Here is a 13,877-nt window from a genome sequence, read left to right as displayed (position 1 = left end):
TTCAATTAAACCATAGCCATGATGGACGAAACTGAGCTCCAATCACATTATATGACAGTCTGACTTCATAAAAACCAGGCAGGGTCAACTTCAGTAAGACTAAAAAAACATTTAAATGGCATTGTAAGGTGACAAATTATTGCTTTAGTCTGACTGACATAAAACTTATAAAATACATATTACAAATTACTGTCTGCCCTTGCATTGCTAGTCACCGCAAAATGTTGCTGCTCATTTGCATAAAGTAAAACTTTACTGAACAATCATATCACCAACAGCCACTATTGCTTGTAATACCAAATCACAAAATTTTATTGAAAACGAGTGACTTTTGGCTGCTGCACATCTCTGTCAGCATGGATACTTATGAATACATATATTAAAAGCCACAAGGCACTCACTCATATGTCTTTACAAGCAAAAACAAGACTAAAGGAAAAGCAAAATTGAAACAAAGCAGGACAACCTGATTGAAGTACCCTAGATCCCATAAGAACACCTAGAGCAGCTTCTCACATGGATGTCACATTAACTTTAACTTGAGTTGAGTGAGTGTGTTTGTTTGTACACAGCAGCCCTTGCAGTCCACAAAAAAGCTAAAAAACAACACGCTTTCTGAACGTACTGATCAAATAAATAAAACATCAACATAATCTACTCAAACCGAGTATTATGCATCAGGATGGGTGCAAGCATGTGCAGAAAACCCCATCAAACATAGCAGTCCGGCACGTCAGAGCAGAGTAGTGAGAAATGACGGATAGCAATCTGAATGCAGCTGCTTCTTCAGCAGACGCACGTTCTGTGAAACGCCACACCAGCATCAAACACGGCTCATGAACATGCACGTAAAGAGGCACACCCACATGCCGGCTTCCACAGACACAGACTAAAGCCACGCCGTGGCCCGCCCATGACGGAGAGAGCCGTCTCTGGAGACACACGACCCGACGAGCTGAACGACACGCAGGCAGAGACAAGCTACTCACCTCTCTTCTGGACCCAGCCTTCCTTAACGATGGTGACATCGCTCATGTTGCCTCAGTCACACTGTACTCGCTGCTCCTACACACCAGCTCCTGAAGGAGTGAGGAGGGGGGAAGGAGGAGAGGAGAGGGGAGGGGGGTCAGCTCTCCCAGCCTCAGCGTCTCTCTCCCTCCCTCACTGCTGCGCTCCGTCTCTCTCTTTCCGTCGTTCTTGCTGGCTGCCTCTCTCTCTTTTGCTTTGCTCTCAAAGGCGTTGTGTAGTGGTTTTTCCCCTCCTTCCGTTGCTTTACTCTCTCGCGCTCTCCGTGATGCTGTCCCTCTCTCTCTAGATCTTCCCACTCCTCGGCAGTGACTCAGCCTGAAAGAAACATAAAAAAGGAGCATGTGGATTTTTCCTCTTTACTCTCCCCTTTTTCTTACACAATCTGACAGACAGCCATTGTAAAAGCAGACGTACAAGCCCCCTGTCGCCTCTCTGATTTCCCTGTCTGTCTGTTTTTCTCTCATTCTCACTCTCAACATGCACAACTGTTTAACACTTACCAGCACCACAGACACTTGCAACAAAGTCTGATGAGGACGACTGTGAGAATAAATAAGCAAAAGTGAAGTCTCATGGTAAATGCAACGGTGTCTGAAGGAGAGCATTAGGTAAAATATATTGTGTATGTACTGTACACTAGTGCTGTCAGTCAATTAAAATATATTTAATTATAATTAATCTGTTTCCTTGTAGTTAACCTATTTTCAAAGTGACGAAAACAATGTGTAATTATAGTGTTATTATATTGTGTGTAGTGTGTACTGAATTATGTGCATTTATATCAAAATGTGTGTGTGTGTGTGTGTGTGTGTGTGTGTGTGTAGACACTAGAAAGAGGGAGACTTCTGCAAAAGTGCCTTTTACCCATCACTCTCGGACAAAGAAATATAGATGAGCTTATTGCATACTAACACATATTTAATGCTAACATAACTTACAAAATAACTTTACATATGGAATTGCAGGAGTAAAGTTAGAATTATGCAAGTGAACAAATGAGGTGAAGGGCAAGATTATCAGTAAATAATGGCTTAAATTCTGGTGTTCACAATTACAAATTTGGTCCCTTACACGAAACTATTCTGACTTAAGATGAGGTGATATTGTGAAATAGTATTACAATATAACAACTTTCTATTGCTTTTTGCCATTTTTAGAGCTTGACATATTAAAATCACCTTTCATATAATAATTTTAAAAAATCAATACAAGGTTAGAACAACATGGAATGAGCAAACGATGACAAATCTTTCATTCTTGAGTGGAGTATCATTTTAAGAAGTGGTTAATGAGTAATAACTGATATCTTAAGATATCATATTGAAAAAAACTGTGAAAGCTGAATCATTTTTAGAATGAGGAAAAGGACTTCAAATTACAACACTGATAAATGTGGCAGAATGCCAACACTTACTATCATCCAAGAGAAATGGAATAAATAACTATAATTATCATGTGAATACCACAAATGAGTCCTAAAAAGTCTTAAAGCAGTCTCAAAAATGGCAGATAGCACTGCACAGCACGTACATAAATCCGAAGCCTTACATCAAAGCAGTTTCATCTACGCTGCACAATGACAGTTTCAGAAAAACACAAAGCAAAATATGTTCCTCTGACAGAGAAGTCAAGCAATAAAATAAATAGGCCTATACTGTGAGAAATATGAGATGTCTGAGGAGATACTTGCCGGCATTTCCTTACCTTTAAAATGCTAAAGTACATTTAAAAGGATGTTAATCAAAATGTTTTGTTTTTGCAGAAGCAGTCGTACGTGTCAAATCCAAGCATTCAAATGAGTGTGAGCAGAGAAAAGGGAAGTCAGCATGTTAGGATCACTAACAGGGTAAACCTCCAACGGCTAAACTGATCAGCAGCTCAGAATGAAAGAGTAGATCAAAGAGCGAAAGAGTCTTTACCTGAACTCAGTCAGAATGTGCCAACATTTGACAACCATACTCAACCATAAAGTAAGAAATCACTCAGCATATTTGTTACCAGTGAAGCATGAATCGTGATAAACAGAAATCTGAATGCACAGTTGTGATGCAGTGTTGTGTCCTCATAACAGAAAGACAAATGACTGAAAGGCTCCTATTTTCCCTTCGGAGATAATTAACAAATGATGTTTGTTGCAGACTGTTGGACATTGTGACAGAAGACATCACAGCTACTGAGTAGACTGCAGCCCGTAAAGATACAAAGACCAACGCAGCTCCCTCAATGTCATAGGGCCGATAAAGAAAATGACCTGCAGGGCTCCCTCGTAACATAAATACTTTTTAAGGAATATTTAGCATCCTTCAGTCATTCAGTAAAGGCAAATAAAGGGCCTCTTGAGGTCTGAGTATTGACAATACCAACTGATCATTTCTGGTTGTGTGCATTTAGCTGCAACCTTATTCTGCTGTTAATATGGTAAGTAGAGTACATGGGTGATTCAAGGTCCAAAGAGATATCAGTGGAAGCCCTTAATCATTTAACGCAAGCAGGAAACCCTGAACGTGACTCACAACCTTGGAAGACCCTGCTTGTCACTAAAGCAAGAAAAAATCCCTTTCATTTTATCCATTGAGAAATAGATTTTTAACGTTAATGAATAAACCTACCTTCAATTCTGAGGAGGTTAAGCAATGACATGCTACTGTAGAAACCATAAGTCAATGTCATTACAACAACACCATGTTTAATAAAAACACTTGGCTCACTTTGGAGTCTTTTTGTACTATTTTTTAAAGCAGTCATCTGTCTGATTAATTTCCTGATAAAACACTCAAGAGTGAGTACCACACCATAAAGAATCAGCAACAGATGTCAGATAACACTATGCTTTAACCTCACTTTAACACCTTACCAATAAACCTATTTGTAAATATTTGTACAAAAGCACTGTTTTGAAGCTGTAAATAAAATTAATTAAAAGACTAAACTAAAGTCTGCTGAAAAAGTTGGCCGCCATTGTTGCTCTCTATTGGATTTTTATGGTTCCCAGAGCATCTTTCAACCTTAAGAAATTAAAAGTTTCTGTTTGATTGGGCCAAAGGAAATGTATACTGTCTGGCCTCTATGGGGGTGATAAATATTTCATGCAAACAAATCAAATATAACGCTGAGGTCTGATATAGAATATAATGATGCACATTTACCTGAAATTCTGAAAGTCTGAGTTGGACCAAGCTGCCTCAGAAGTTGCGATAAATCAAAAGACACAAGACACTAAACAAGAGGAACGTTGTGTTTCAGCCCCATTAAATGGTCATTTTCAATAGGACTGTTGAGCTATATACTTTACCAACCAAGCCCCAACATCATCTATATTCTGGCAGCAGCACAGACTCTCTGTTCCTTTCGCTCCCTTTGAGTGACAGGAGACACAATTCCACTGCGTCACTGTCGCAGTCAAGCATCTGTAAGCCTATCGCCGCAGCACTATCTGGGGATGTCCTGAAGCTGCCACACCAAATACAATTTTTCCATACAAATGAGGGGAGCACCCTTGAGATAATCATTTAATTCCTGAGCAGGCCTGGGAAGGAGGGGCTCTCCTGGTGAGCCCAGACAAACACAGACACACAGCATCAATCATTTTCAGCGTGCCACAGAGTAACGTCTAAACAGCCTTCAGTGCAGAATGTACATTTATTTATATTGAACTATTCTTGGATGTATTGGCGCAATACCCACTAGTTTAATGAACAAAAACTGGGAAAGGCAAATAAGCCCATATTTTCATGGTAGTATCATTCTGAATTGTTAGAAAAAGAACATTGTGACTTCTCGTGGTTATAGAGATGGACTTGTGGTGGGAAGGAAAAAAAATCACAGCACCCCGTTTAAAAATGGGGTCATAAAGAATTTTTTTTTTATTCCCAAAGGTTCACAAAAATTGATTATTAGTGACAGTAAAGGCATTTACAATTTTACAAAATATTTCTATTTTAGATAAATGCAGTTAAAATAAATTTTAGCTTTCTATTGATCAAAGAATCATGAAAAAATGTATTGATAATAATAAGAAATGTTTTTTGAGCACCAAATCTAGCATAACAATGATTTCTGAAGGATCATGTGACACTGAAGAAGTAATAATGCTGAAAATTCAGCTTTGGCATCACATTTTAAAATATACTATAATAGTATTATTTCACAATACTACTGTTTTTACTGTATTTTTGATCAAATAAATGCAGCTTTGGGGAGCAGAAGAAAAATCTCTTACAAACCTCAAACTGCAACTCACGATATCATGAAAAGGTGCAAGAACTCCAGGCACTGCATCTTTAAATTATTCCAGTGATAAGACAGATATCTACTGCGAATACAAACTGACACCATCCAAAGTTTCTAACGTCCCCTGAAAGAGTTTTCAACTGATGGATATTTTCTCTTCAAGAAATCAGAGAAAAATCGCTGAAAGTGAAATCCAGCCCTTTCCCAGCTACACTTTCAATTTCACTAATCGCTGCTAATGTTACCCTGAAGCGAATGAAATCCGTGAGCTCTCATCACAAGTCCCCTACAACAAGACTCATTCAGAATAAGCTGTTCACAAAGCCCTTCCAATATTGTTTTTCATGAATCTTCTTTTGGCTGCAAAGAGCAAATTCATACTTTAACATGCAAAGACTGTAATGCACCACAAGAACAATTAAGCACATACTCACATGTAAAGCAATGTACTACACTGTTATATTCAAAACAAGACATTAATATCTTAATCTGAAAATGTATTTAACGTTAGTAAATATGGAACAAACAATATGGAACATGCCACCACCTGATTCAAAGATTCAAAATACAAACCACATTTGTTTTAAGTAACTGAGAGCTTCAGCATCTCCATGAGGTTTTGTCTGCATGTAATATGAAAGAGTTGAAGAGAGCCGTGAATAATGAAAGATTTCTCTGCTGTCAGCCACCAATGCTGCTGCCGCAAACACTGTAACAAAACTGAGAAGACGCTGTGGTCTATCTAAAACCTAAGAAGAGGAAATGAGAATTTGTGAATGAACACTGGCGGATGTGGATGTCTGAGGACTCTGAGGACCTTTGCTAATCTGCTGCAGTCATTATTCAGGAGTGCTCTTACTCTTTCTCTCCACAGAGCTGGAGAGCACTTAATGTGAGGTCAATTTAATAATGTCTTTTGCTCTTGTTTTATATAATCTACTTAAAGACTTTCTTAAAAATAATTCTTCCATTAATAAGGATGTTCAAAAAATTCAGTCAAGCACGTCTATGGATGAAAATGTTGTGTGACAACAAGCAACACTTTTGGGTTTTCATGCAAAGCAAACTTTGGACCAAATGATATGTTCAGAATTAAATTAGTGATTTAGTGATTTCTTTTTGAAATAATGCCAAGATCGGTTTTAACTTTATTCAGCATATGAATTTGTCAAATGTTGAATACAATACACACACAAGAATGTATACAACACAACACTTCTATGTCAAGAGAAATGTGTCATATAAAGTGAAAAATAAAAGCAACCAGCAGATGTTTGATATGCACCAGTGTTTAAATGGCACATTTCTTTATTTTTAACTCAATTTGAGTGAAGGGCTAATCTAAAACAGCTCTTTTCAGGGTGTCTGAAGAATCCGGAAGCATTGCTGCCAAGCTTTGTTTGTAACCAGTAATTTTTCTCAATGTGCACCTAAAAGAGATTTCATCTGTTGCACCATTTCCTGAAGTTTCAGATCTAAATTACATAGATGATGCATCAGTATACAGCCAAATAATAAGATCAATAAGGCCAACTGACACTATTGATTTGACAAAAAGCTGTAACCACGTAGATATAACTGAAACAGACTGTTTAGGCACAAAATAAAGCAATAACCCCCAATAATAAGTTTCGCATCGTGCCTAACAACGCCCTTAGCTGTTATAAATTCACTGTAAACCACGGCTTCATGGGGCTTATTGCTTTTATGAAACAGTTATTCCATATACAGTACATAGTAAGGTTTCACAAAATAAAGCAGAGCAAATAAAGTGTAATGATATAAATAAAAACAGTATTCTTCCACCAAACAATGTAGTTCCTCAAAAACAGTTCTGAAAGTGGTTGCCGAGCAGCACACAGAAGTAAACAAAGGTGTATGTTTGTAGAGTAATTTACAACAGCGTCGAACGTGGCTCAACCAATCAGAATCAAGGACCAAAACTATCCATTTTATAAACATCAATAAAAAACAGGTCATCTTAGTGAGAAAATTAGCAATATGGCGCAGTGGGAGACTTGATGAAACTGAAATATTCGGTCAGTTAGGCTCACTAAAGGTCAAGTAGGTTGAAGTTATGCACACACATATTCATATGATTTTCTCAGCTATTTAACATGCTCTCTGAATGCAGATATTATATCATATTACTTATATTTTTTCGCAACAAATCATTTATCACAAACTGGCTACTTTTCAACAGCGAGCAAGGTATTTTCATCATTACATTGATATACACACATAAAGAGCATTACGTTTATGGGTTAAAGGCATGATGCTCACGTGTTTGATCCCGATCTAAACTATTTAAAAATACATGCAAAATGTCATTGATACAAAAAATGGCTTAAAAACATCTCTTCTATGATGGATTTTAATTTCTGCATTTTTATATTTTTATGAGGTTTAAGCTCATGTCAGGGCGGTCTAACTGGGAAATCCGGGAGAAAAAAATGTTAGCTTTATCATGTATTATTAAAAACAAATGTTTGGTTTTTTTTTTTTTTTACTAAAAACATTATTAACGTTTTCCAACTTGTGGCATCGCTGTGCGTCAAGGTCTTATAACAAATGTCACATATTTTGACCTTTTTATGAAAAGGCATGTTTTGTTCAAAACTGAGTATCCCCAAGATTATTGGTATTCACAGATTCAAAAAGTATGATACCTGTAGTAAAATATAGTCAAAATATTCTTTACCTTGTAAATATGTTAGAAAGTAATGAACGCTCACTCACACATGTATTCAAGGTACAGTAAAGTATATTAGTAAACCACTTGGAAAGTTTAATCATTAAAACAAACTGTTTGTAGAAATGTTGTTTTTTATCAACATGAATGCAAAGTTTAAATTTCCAAGAAAATGTTCAAATGTTCTTTAAAAAGCATTCTTGATGTCATGATGAAACAGAAGTAGCGACAGATATGTACCGTAAGGAAAGAACTTGGTTCAATCCTTTAGATGTTTACCGGATTTTGAGACGTGGGCGCTGAACTCAAAAGTGGAGACAGACGAACATTACCCTGCAGGAGTGAGGTTTAACTGCACTAAAAGTTTGGAGAGGTCCTGCAGACCTCACCAGAGAAAGTCTGATGTTTCAAAGGAAAATCCAGTTACCGCATTCTGATTAATCATTACGAAGAGAATTTTGTTTTTTAAAGAAAAATTAAAAACCGAACATAGATGGATGAATTGTTTTCAACCGACTTTACAAAGACCTTTCTCCTTATTACATTCCAGACATCTTTATTTGTCATTGACCCTAATGTGAAGCATCCTCAGTCCCACATGCAGATGGTCCTTCACATGCAAGAGTCTGAGGGAGGTGTCAATGTAATGCAAACAAGAGGGCGTGACACCTACAAACATCAACATTAAAAGCCAATGCGGGAAATTGGATTTCCACTTCGTGGAAGTTCGTGTAACACCGGCGACCTGCTGGCCAGCTGTCACTGCCTTGATCTGTCAGGTGAGAATCTGTTACCTCAAATGCAATGAATAATCTGGCTAAAGAGAATGACAGTACGTATCCCTGCGCCAATCGTGACTTACACTTATTTCAACAGAGATTCTGTTTTGTCGAAGCTTTTGCATAACTAAAATGAATCTGCAAATAGAAGATGGAGCTGTCTCGGGAGCTAAAAGTGGTAATTATGCAAAAAAAAAAAATTAAAAAAGAAAGAAAGAAAACACGCTAGGCCATAAGCAGAGCTTATTCCCCTGCTTCACAGCATCAACTGTTTATATGCGCTGAATGATCGCAGGCTGAACTGAACCGAAGCTGCGTCACAGCCAGCCAAGCGCTCCCTCAAATGGGACATTTAACATTGCTATTACAGTAACGTTAGTGTAGCGGTTTTTACCTGGGGTTGGCGTCGGTTGGGAGACCAATGGGCTTCCCTCGCCTCCCTGAGAATGTGCGCGTCCTGCTTACAGGCTCGAATGGAGCATGGATGGACGGGATAATCGGAGAAGCACGCCTACAGAGAGAGCAGACTCAAGTGGTCACTACTAGAGTGTTGTCTCGAAAGGAGGGGCAGTATGATGGAAAGGCTGCGGTAGTTCCTTACCCCGGGAGCCGCTCAGACACACCACAGCAGCGACGTCACAGGCAGGTTACCCTCTCTCACCCCGCGTCTCCTGCTCCAGTCCGCGCCGGGTTCGGTTGCTCCGTCTCCCGCCTGCCTCACTGCTCCATAGACGCTCCTGCGTGTGGTGCGCGCGGCGCGAGGAAATCTCGCGAGAGCCGCTGTGTTTACAAGAGATGCGCTTCTTCTGTGGAGGGGAATTCTCTTGGAATTAACAGGATTCCCACGGTCAGGGGGAAACCTAGAAATAACAGGAATTTGTCTGGAAAGGTCGTGGAAATTAAAATAATCAATCAGATAATGAAACAGTTGAGTTTTTTTGTGTAAGCCTATACATTTCTAGTTATGCTCTAAATCGTTAAGTATATAATGCGGTAGACACTGAGCTTTAATAAAGGTAGTGTAAGATAATTCGGATTATCCTGGTTGCATAAATAATAAATTATGAAATATATTATATTATGTATGAAAATATAAGAATATAAAAAATACAAACCAATTAAAATATTAATAAATACTATAAATAACAACACTGATGGGCCTAAATCAGAACAATTATGTGTAAGTAAATGTGATAATTGATTTATTTTAGCCAGTTAAGGCCTGAATCTTACATATATAATGCAACAATGATTCTGAAGGTGCTATGTTACATAAACCCATAAGCACATGCACCTGGCCTGCTGGGTATGAATTGTATTGAAAGTCCAGGTAAGCCTTTTATGTTGTGCTTGTATTTAGTTGTGTGTAAAAATTACTGGCATAAATCTGATACCAAGGAAAATTATGATTGTCATTTCAATAACTATTTAACAACTCTGAACTGACTTCTGTTATTATGCTGAAATATGTAGAGCTAAAATCTGATTACATCACAGCTGAATGTGTCTGAACATCACAAAATACTTCCCACTGTGGTCTTGGGGAAACTGCGCCAAATATTTGAGTGGTCAAAATTGGAGTTGCAACATGTTAACTGCAGTTTGAAAAAAAAAAAAAATGTTGCTATAAGGGCAAGTTTCTATTTTAGTATTTTATTCATTTAATTTTTTTTATTATTCTCCTTATATGTTTGTAAAAGAAAGCTTAGTTATATTAAAGTGACAATCTATAATAACACTAAATGACAGCCAACACCAAAATGGTTGAATGAATTGTCATAATCTGTAACTCATATTATTTTCTATACATTTCTATTAGACTTTCCATGTAAATGTGTCCTGAATTGATAAGTTTTTTTCTCAGAAAGGGGGCTGTGTGAAGTTCTTTCTGTTCTTTCTGTCAATTCTTTCTGCAAAGCACTGCAGAGGAAGCTATGGATGAGAATCTGTGGCCTAATGGGACATCAGGAGGTGTAAAAAGGATACACTATAATTCCCCCAACAGTGCTACATGTATAGATTTGCCTAAGGGGGTTTGCCTTATTTGCCCCACGTTTACCTTTCTAATTTAATATTTTTCCCTTTGTGCTGTGAAATAGTCTTGTCAATTTCTTTTTAGCACAATTATGTTTACAGTAATTTTTTGAGAGACCAAAAGTGAAAGCATAAATGTGAATCCTGTCCAATCTTTTGCAATCAATATCACACATAATATAATGTACTGTTGAAATTAATGTATGCCATACAGGAAAACTACAGTCTTGTGCATTTCCAATCATTAAAAAAATGACATTTCGATAATTAATAAAGTCTTTATTTATATTCAGGTTTTTTCTGTCTCATTTCCTTTTCTCTTCATTAAGTACATAAGGACCCAGGGTAATTCTCACATCAGACCTCTGTACTTTTCAAAGAATAGCATGTTAACCACAGCTGCTGTGGACCTCAGTGTTTGGCCAGGTATCACCTGAGTGTCACTAAAATAGACTATTTCGTGATCCCACTGGACAAAGTGTACAGCATTTCTGTATAAAGCTTTTTACTGAGTCCTCAGTTCGGCCCCCTGCCCACACAAACTGTTCCAGATGGTGAAGGGAGGTACAGCAGAGGTAAGTCCACAGTCCTGTGCTGTGACACAGGTGGGGAATGGCCTGTTATAAACCCACAGGAAAGCAGGCCTGGCAGACGCCCCTCTGTCCCTCTATCAGCTGTCCATGCCTACAGAGAGAGACCACAGTTTCCACGCTGCACTTGGGACACTGCGTACACATGGTTTTGCTTGAAAAAGTCTGCCACACCAAGAAACTAGCTGAAAAACTTGTGAGGTGACCGCGATATTTAATAATGAAATATTTTGTGTCTGCATGCCTGAAAATGGGCACATAAATATTCCTTTACTCGTGTGACATATTTAATTATTGAGTGAATTAAATTATTATTATTTTACATTCTAATGGATAGATAGATAGATAGATAGATAGATAGATAGATAGATAGATAGATGGATGGATGGATGGATGGATGGATGGATGGATGGATGGATGGATGGATGGATGGATGGATGGATGGATGGATGGATGGATGGATGGATGGATGGATGGACAGACAAACAATGTAGGTCAACACTTAAATCTAGGTGGATCCTGTTTTTCTTGTCATCTATCAGTCTGGGACCACATTAGCCACTTGAATGCTGTTAGGTGAAGCAGAATGGGCATTTCTGGCCGTATGTTTCCCCATCTGAAACAGATAAAGCTGTCCTGCACACCTTTCACTGTGGCTACAGCTGCTCTGCCTGATCTCATGTGTCCTCTCTGCCTACAGCTGTCCCTCTCTCCATCCAGGGCCACATACGAGGAGCTCCAGCGACCACTGACGTGGACACACATGAAAGCGTCCATGGCCAAATCTCCTGAGCTTCTCTGTCGTCCTCAAACCTTCTCAATGTTCAGCTGGCAAAGTGCCCTCTCGTCCATTGGGATGGGTCAGTGTGAGGTGGGGACTGAGAGGGTCTGGGAAAGGGGAGCGATTAGGTAAGGTAAAAGTGCTGTCGGAGGTCTTCTACCTCGGTCTTATCCCTCAGGATGGGGGAAGGGTTGTGCTTCTGTGCTGCCCGTCTGGAACGGGGGGAATGCGAATGTTTATCTGTGTATGTGAGAAAAGAGGATTTCGTATGAGATCCCCATGTTACCTTCCCCTGGTCAGATGGAGCCATATGGGACGTGTGTGTTTATATGTGTATGGGCTTGACAGATGATTGTACAATGGCACATGCTTCAATGGATTTTAAAAGTTCTGTATATTTTAATATGTTCTTAACTGTTATTCTTGTAAAATATAAAGAATGATTAATGCTTAGCATAGTCTTAACCCTTAAATAGTTGCTCTATCCTAAGGGATCTTTGAGAGACAGCAGGGAGGAATAGAGTGAGTGGGCCTGATTTCTGAAAAAAAATAAATAAATGAAAAGAAGGACCCTGCGAATCTCAGTGTCAGTCAGGTCAAGTGATCTGTAAATATTCTCTGGCAAAAACTCACCATCTTTATCTAAAAGTAACTGGGCAGTAAGCTGTGAGAGGACCACTGACCTTACAGTCAATGCTCCCAACCTTTACACGCTAAAGTATTTTCATGAGAAATACAAACCGTAAAAATGGGAAATACAAACAGTAAAAATTTAAATTAAAGCAATCTAGAATAAAAACATTATTTGAGTCTTATATTAAAAATATATGAAATTATTTTTAAATAGTGGTTTTTAAATAGTGTAATATATTGTGTGTTACATGTCTCATTGTTTATATTGTAACTTTACACTGTATATTGATGCATTGCTCACTGAGTGGATTTCAGTTGTGACTAAGATAAATTCCAGTACTTCAAACTAATTCTGTTACTATTAATAGAATGAATATTCTATTAATAATTTAAAATCATTTCTGAGCTCCCAAATATCAATAAGGTTTAAGAAAAAACTTCAGTTTTGTTTATATTTGGGAAAATTATTATAATGTAATTGTGTGATAAGGGAAAAGAGTATTAACAATACCCGTTTTATACACTTATTAGTGCTATATTTCAGTGTGCTATTTCTTCTAATATGAGCTAATGGGACAAACTGCATAATTTACATGTGTTCAGAAAATCTAAGTGATTATGACTCTGATTTGAAAAGACAGCAGGATAGCACAGTTAAAATGACCATGAACAAAATGCTTACTTTCCCTTTATTTATTTATTTATTTATTTATTTAATTAATTTTATTTGTGTTAAGTCAGGCCTGTTCTATAATTTCACATTGTTTAGGCCCAAAATCCATTTGCATGCCGATTCATGATATGTATTCATCTGAGATATTTTTGATTAAAAATGTTTTATTTATTTAATTTTTCTTATAGAGATCATCAAGACACAGTCTTTACATTTTCATGCTTTTTGGTGATAGTACACTTTTTGAGTTATTTCTTAATTTTAAGTTACTTGCAGTGATAGGCTATTGCCCATTTTAACTGACTGCAGTCTACATATAAAATAATGCTTATGACCTGTGTTGTCTGGCAGGATGGAGAGCCCAGGTGTGAGTGCGGACATGAATATTCATTTAAAACCTAGGTCAAACTGAGAATACAATACAGCCTGTAAAGTT

At 37.8% G+C, this 13,877-nt stretch overlaps 1 protein-coding gene across 1 annotated transcript in view; it reads right to left on the bottom strand.

Annotated features, from left to right (window-relative positions):
- akt3a (v-akt murine thymoma viral oncogene homolog 3a) overlaps positions 1-9,527 on the bottom strand; it is an 87,223-nt gene extending 77,696 nt beyond the window's left edge. Inside the window, exons 1-3 of the mRNA XM_042736695.1 lie at positions 9,332-9,527; positions 9,125-9,241; positions 990-1,344 (exon numbers count right to left, since the gene is read on the bottom strand). Of these exons, the coding sequence (XP_042592629.1) occupies positions 990-1,035 (46 nt within the window). The 5' untranslated portion in view covers positions 1,036-1,344; positions 9,125-9,241; positions 9,332-9,527. The remainder of the gene's footprint in view (positions 1-989; positions 1,345-9,124; positions 9,242-9,331) is intronic.
- Positions 9,528-13,877: the final 4,350 nt, after the last annotated feature.

Source organism: Cyprinus carpio, chromosome B13 (assembly GCF_018340385.1).
Source record: "Cyprinus carpio isolate SPL01 chromosome B13, ASM1834038v1, whole genome shotgun sequence".
In the NCBI taxonomy this organism is placed as follows: Eukaryota; Metazoa; Chordata; class Actinopteri; order Cypriniformes; family Cyprinidae; genus Cyprinus; species Cyprinus carpio.
Note: the sequence above shows the minus strand (reverse complement) of the source record. Positions and strands in the feature narration are given on the sequence as shown.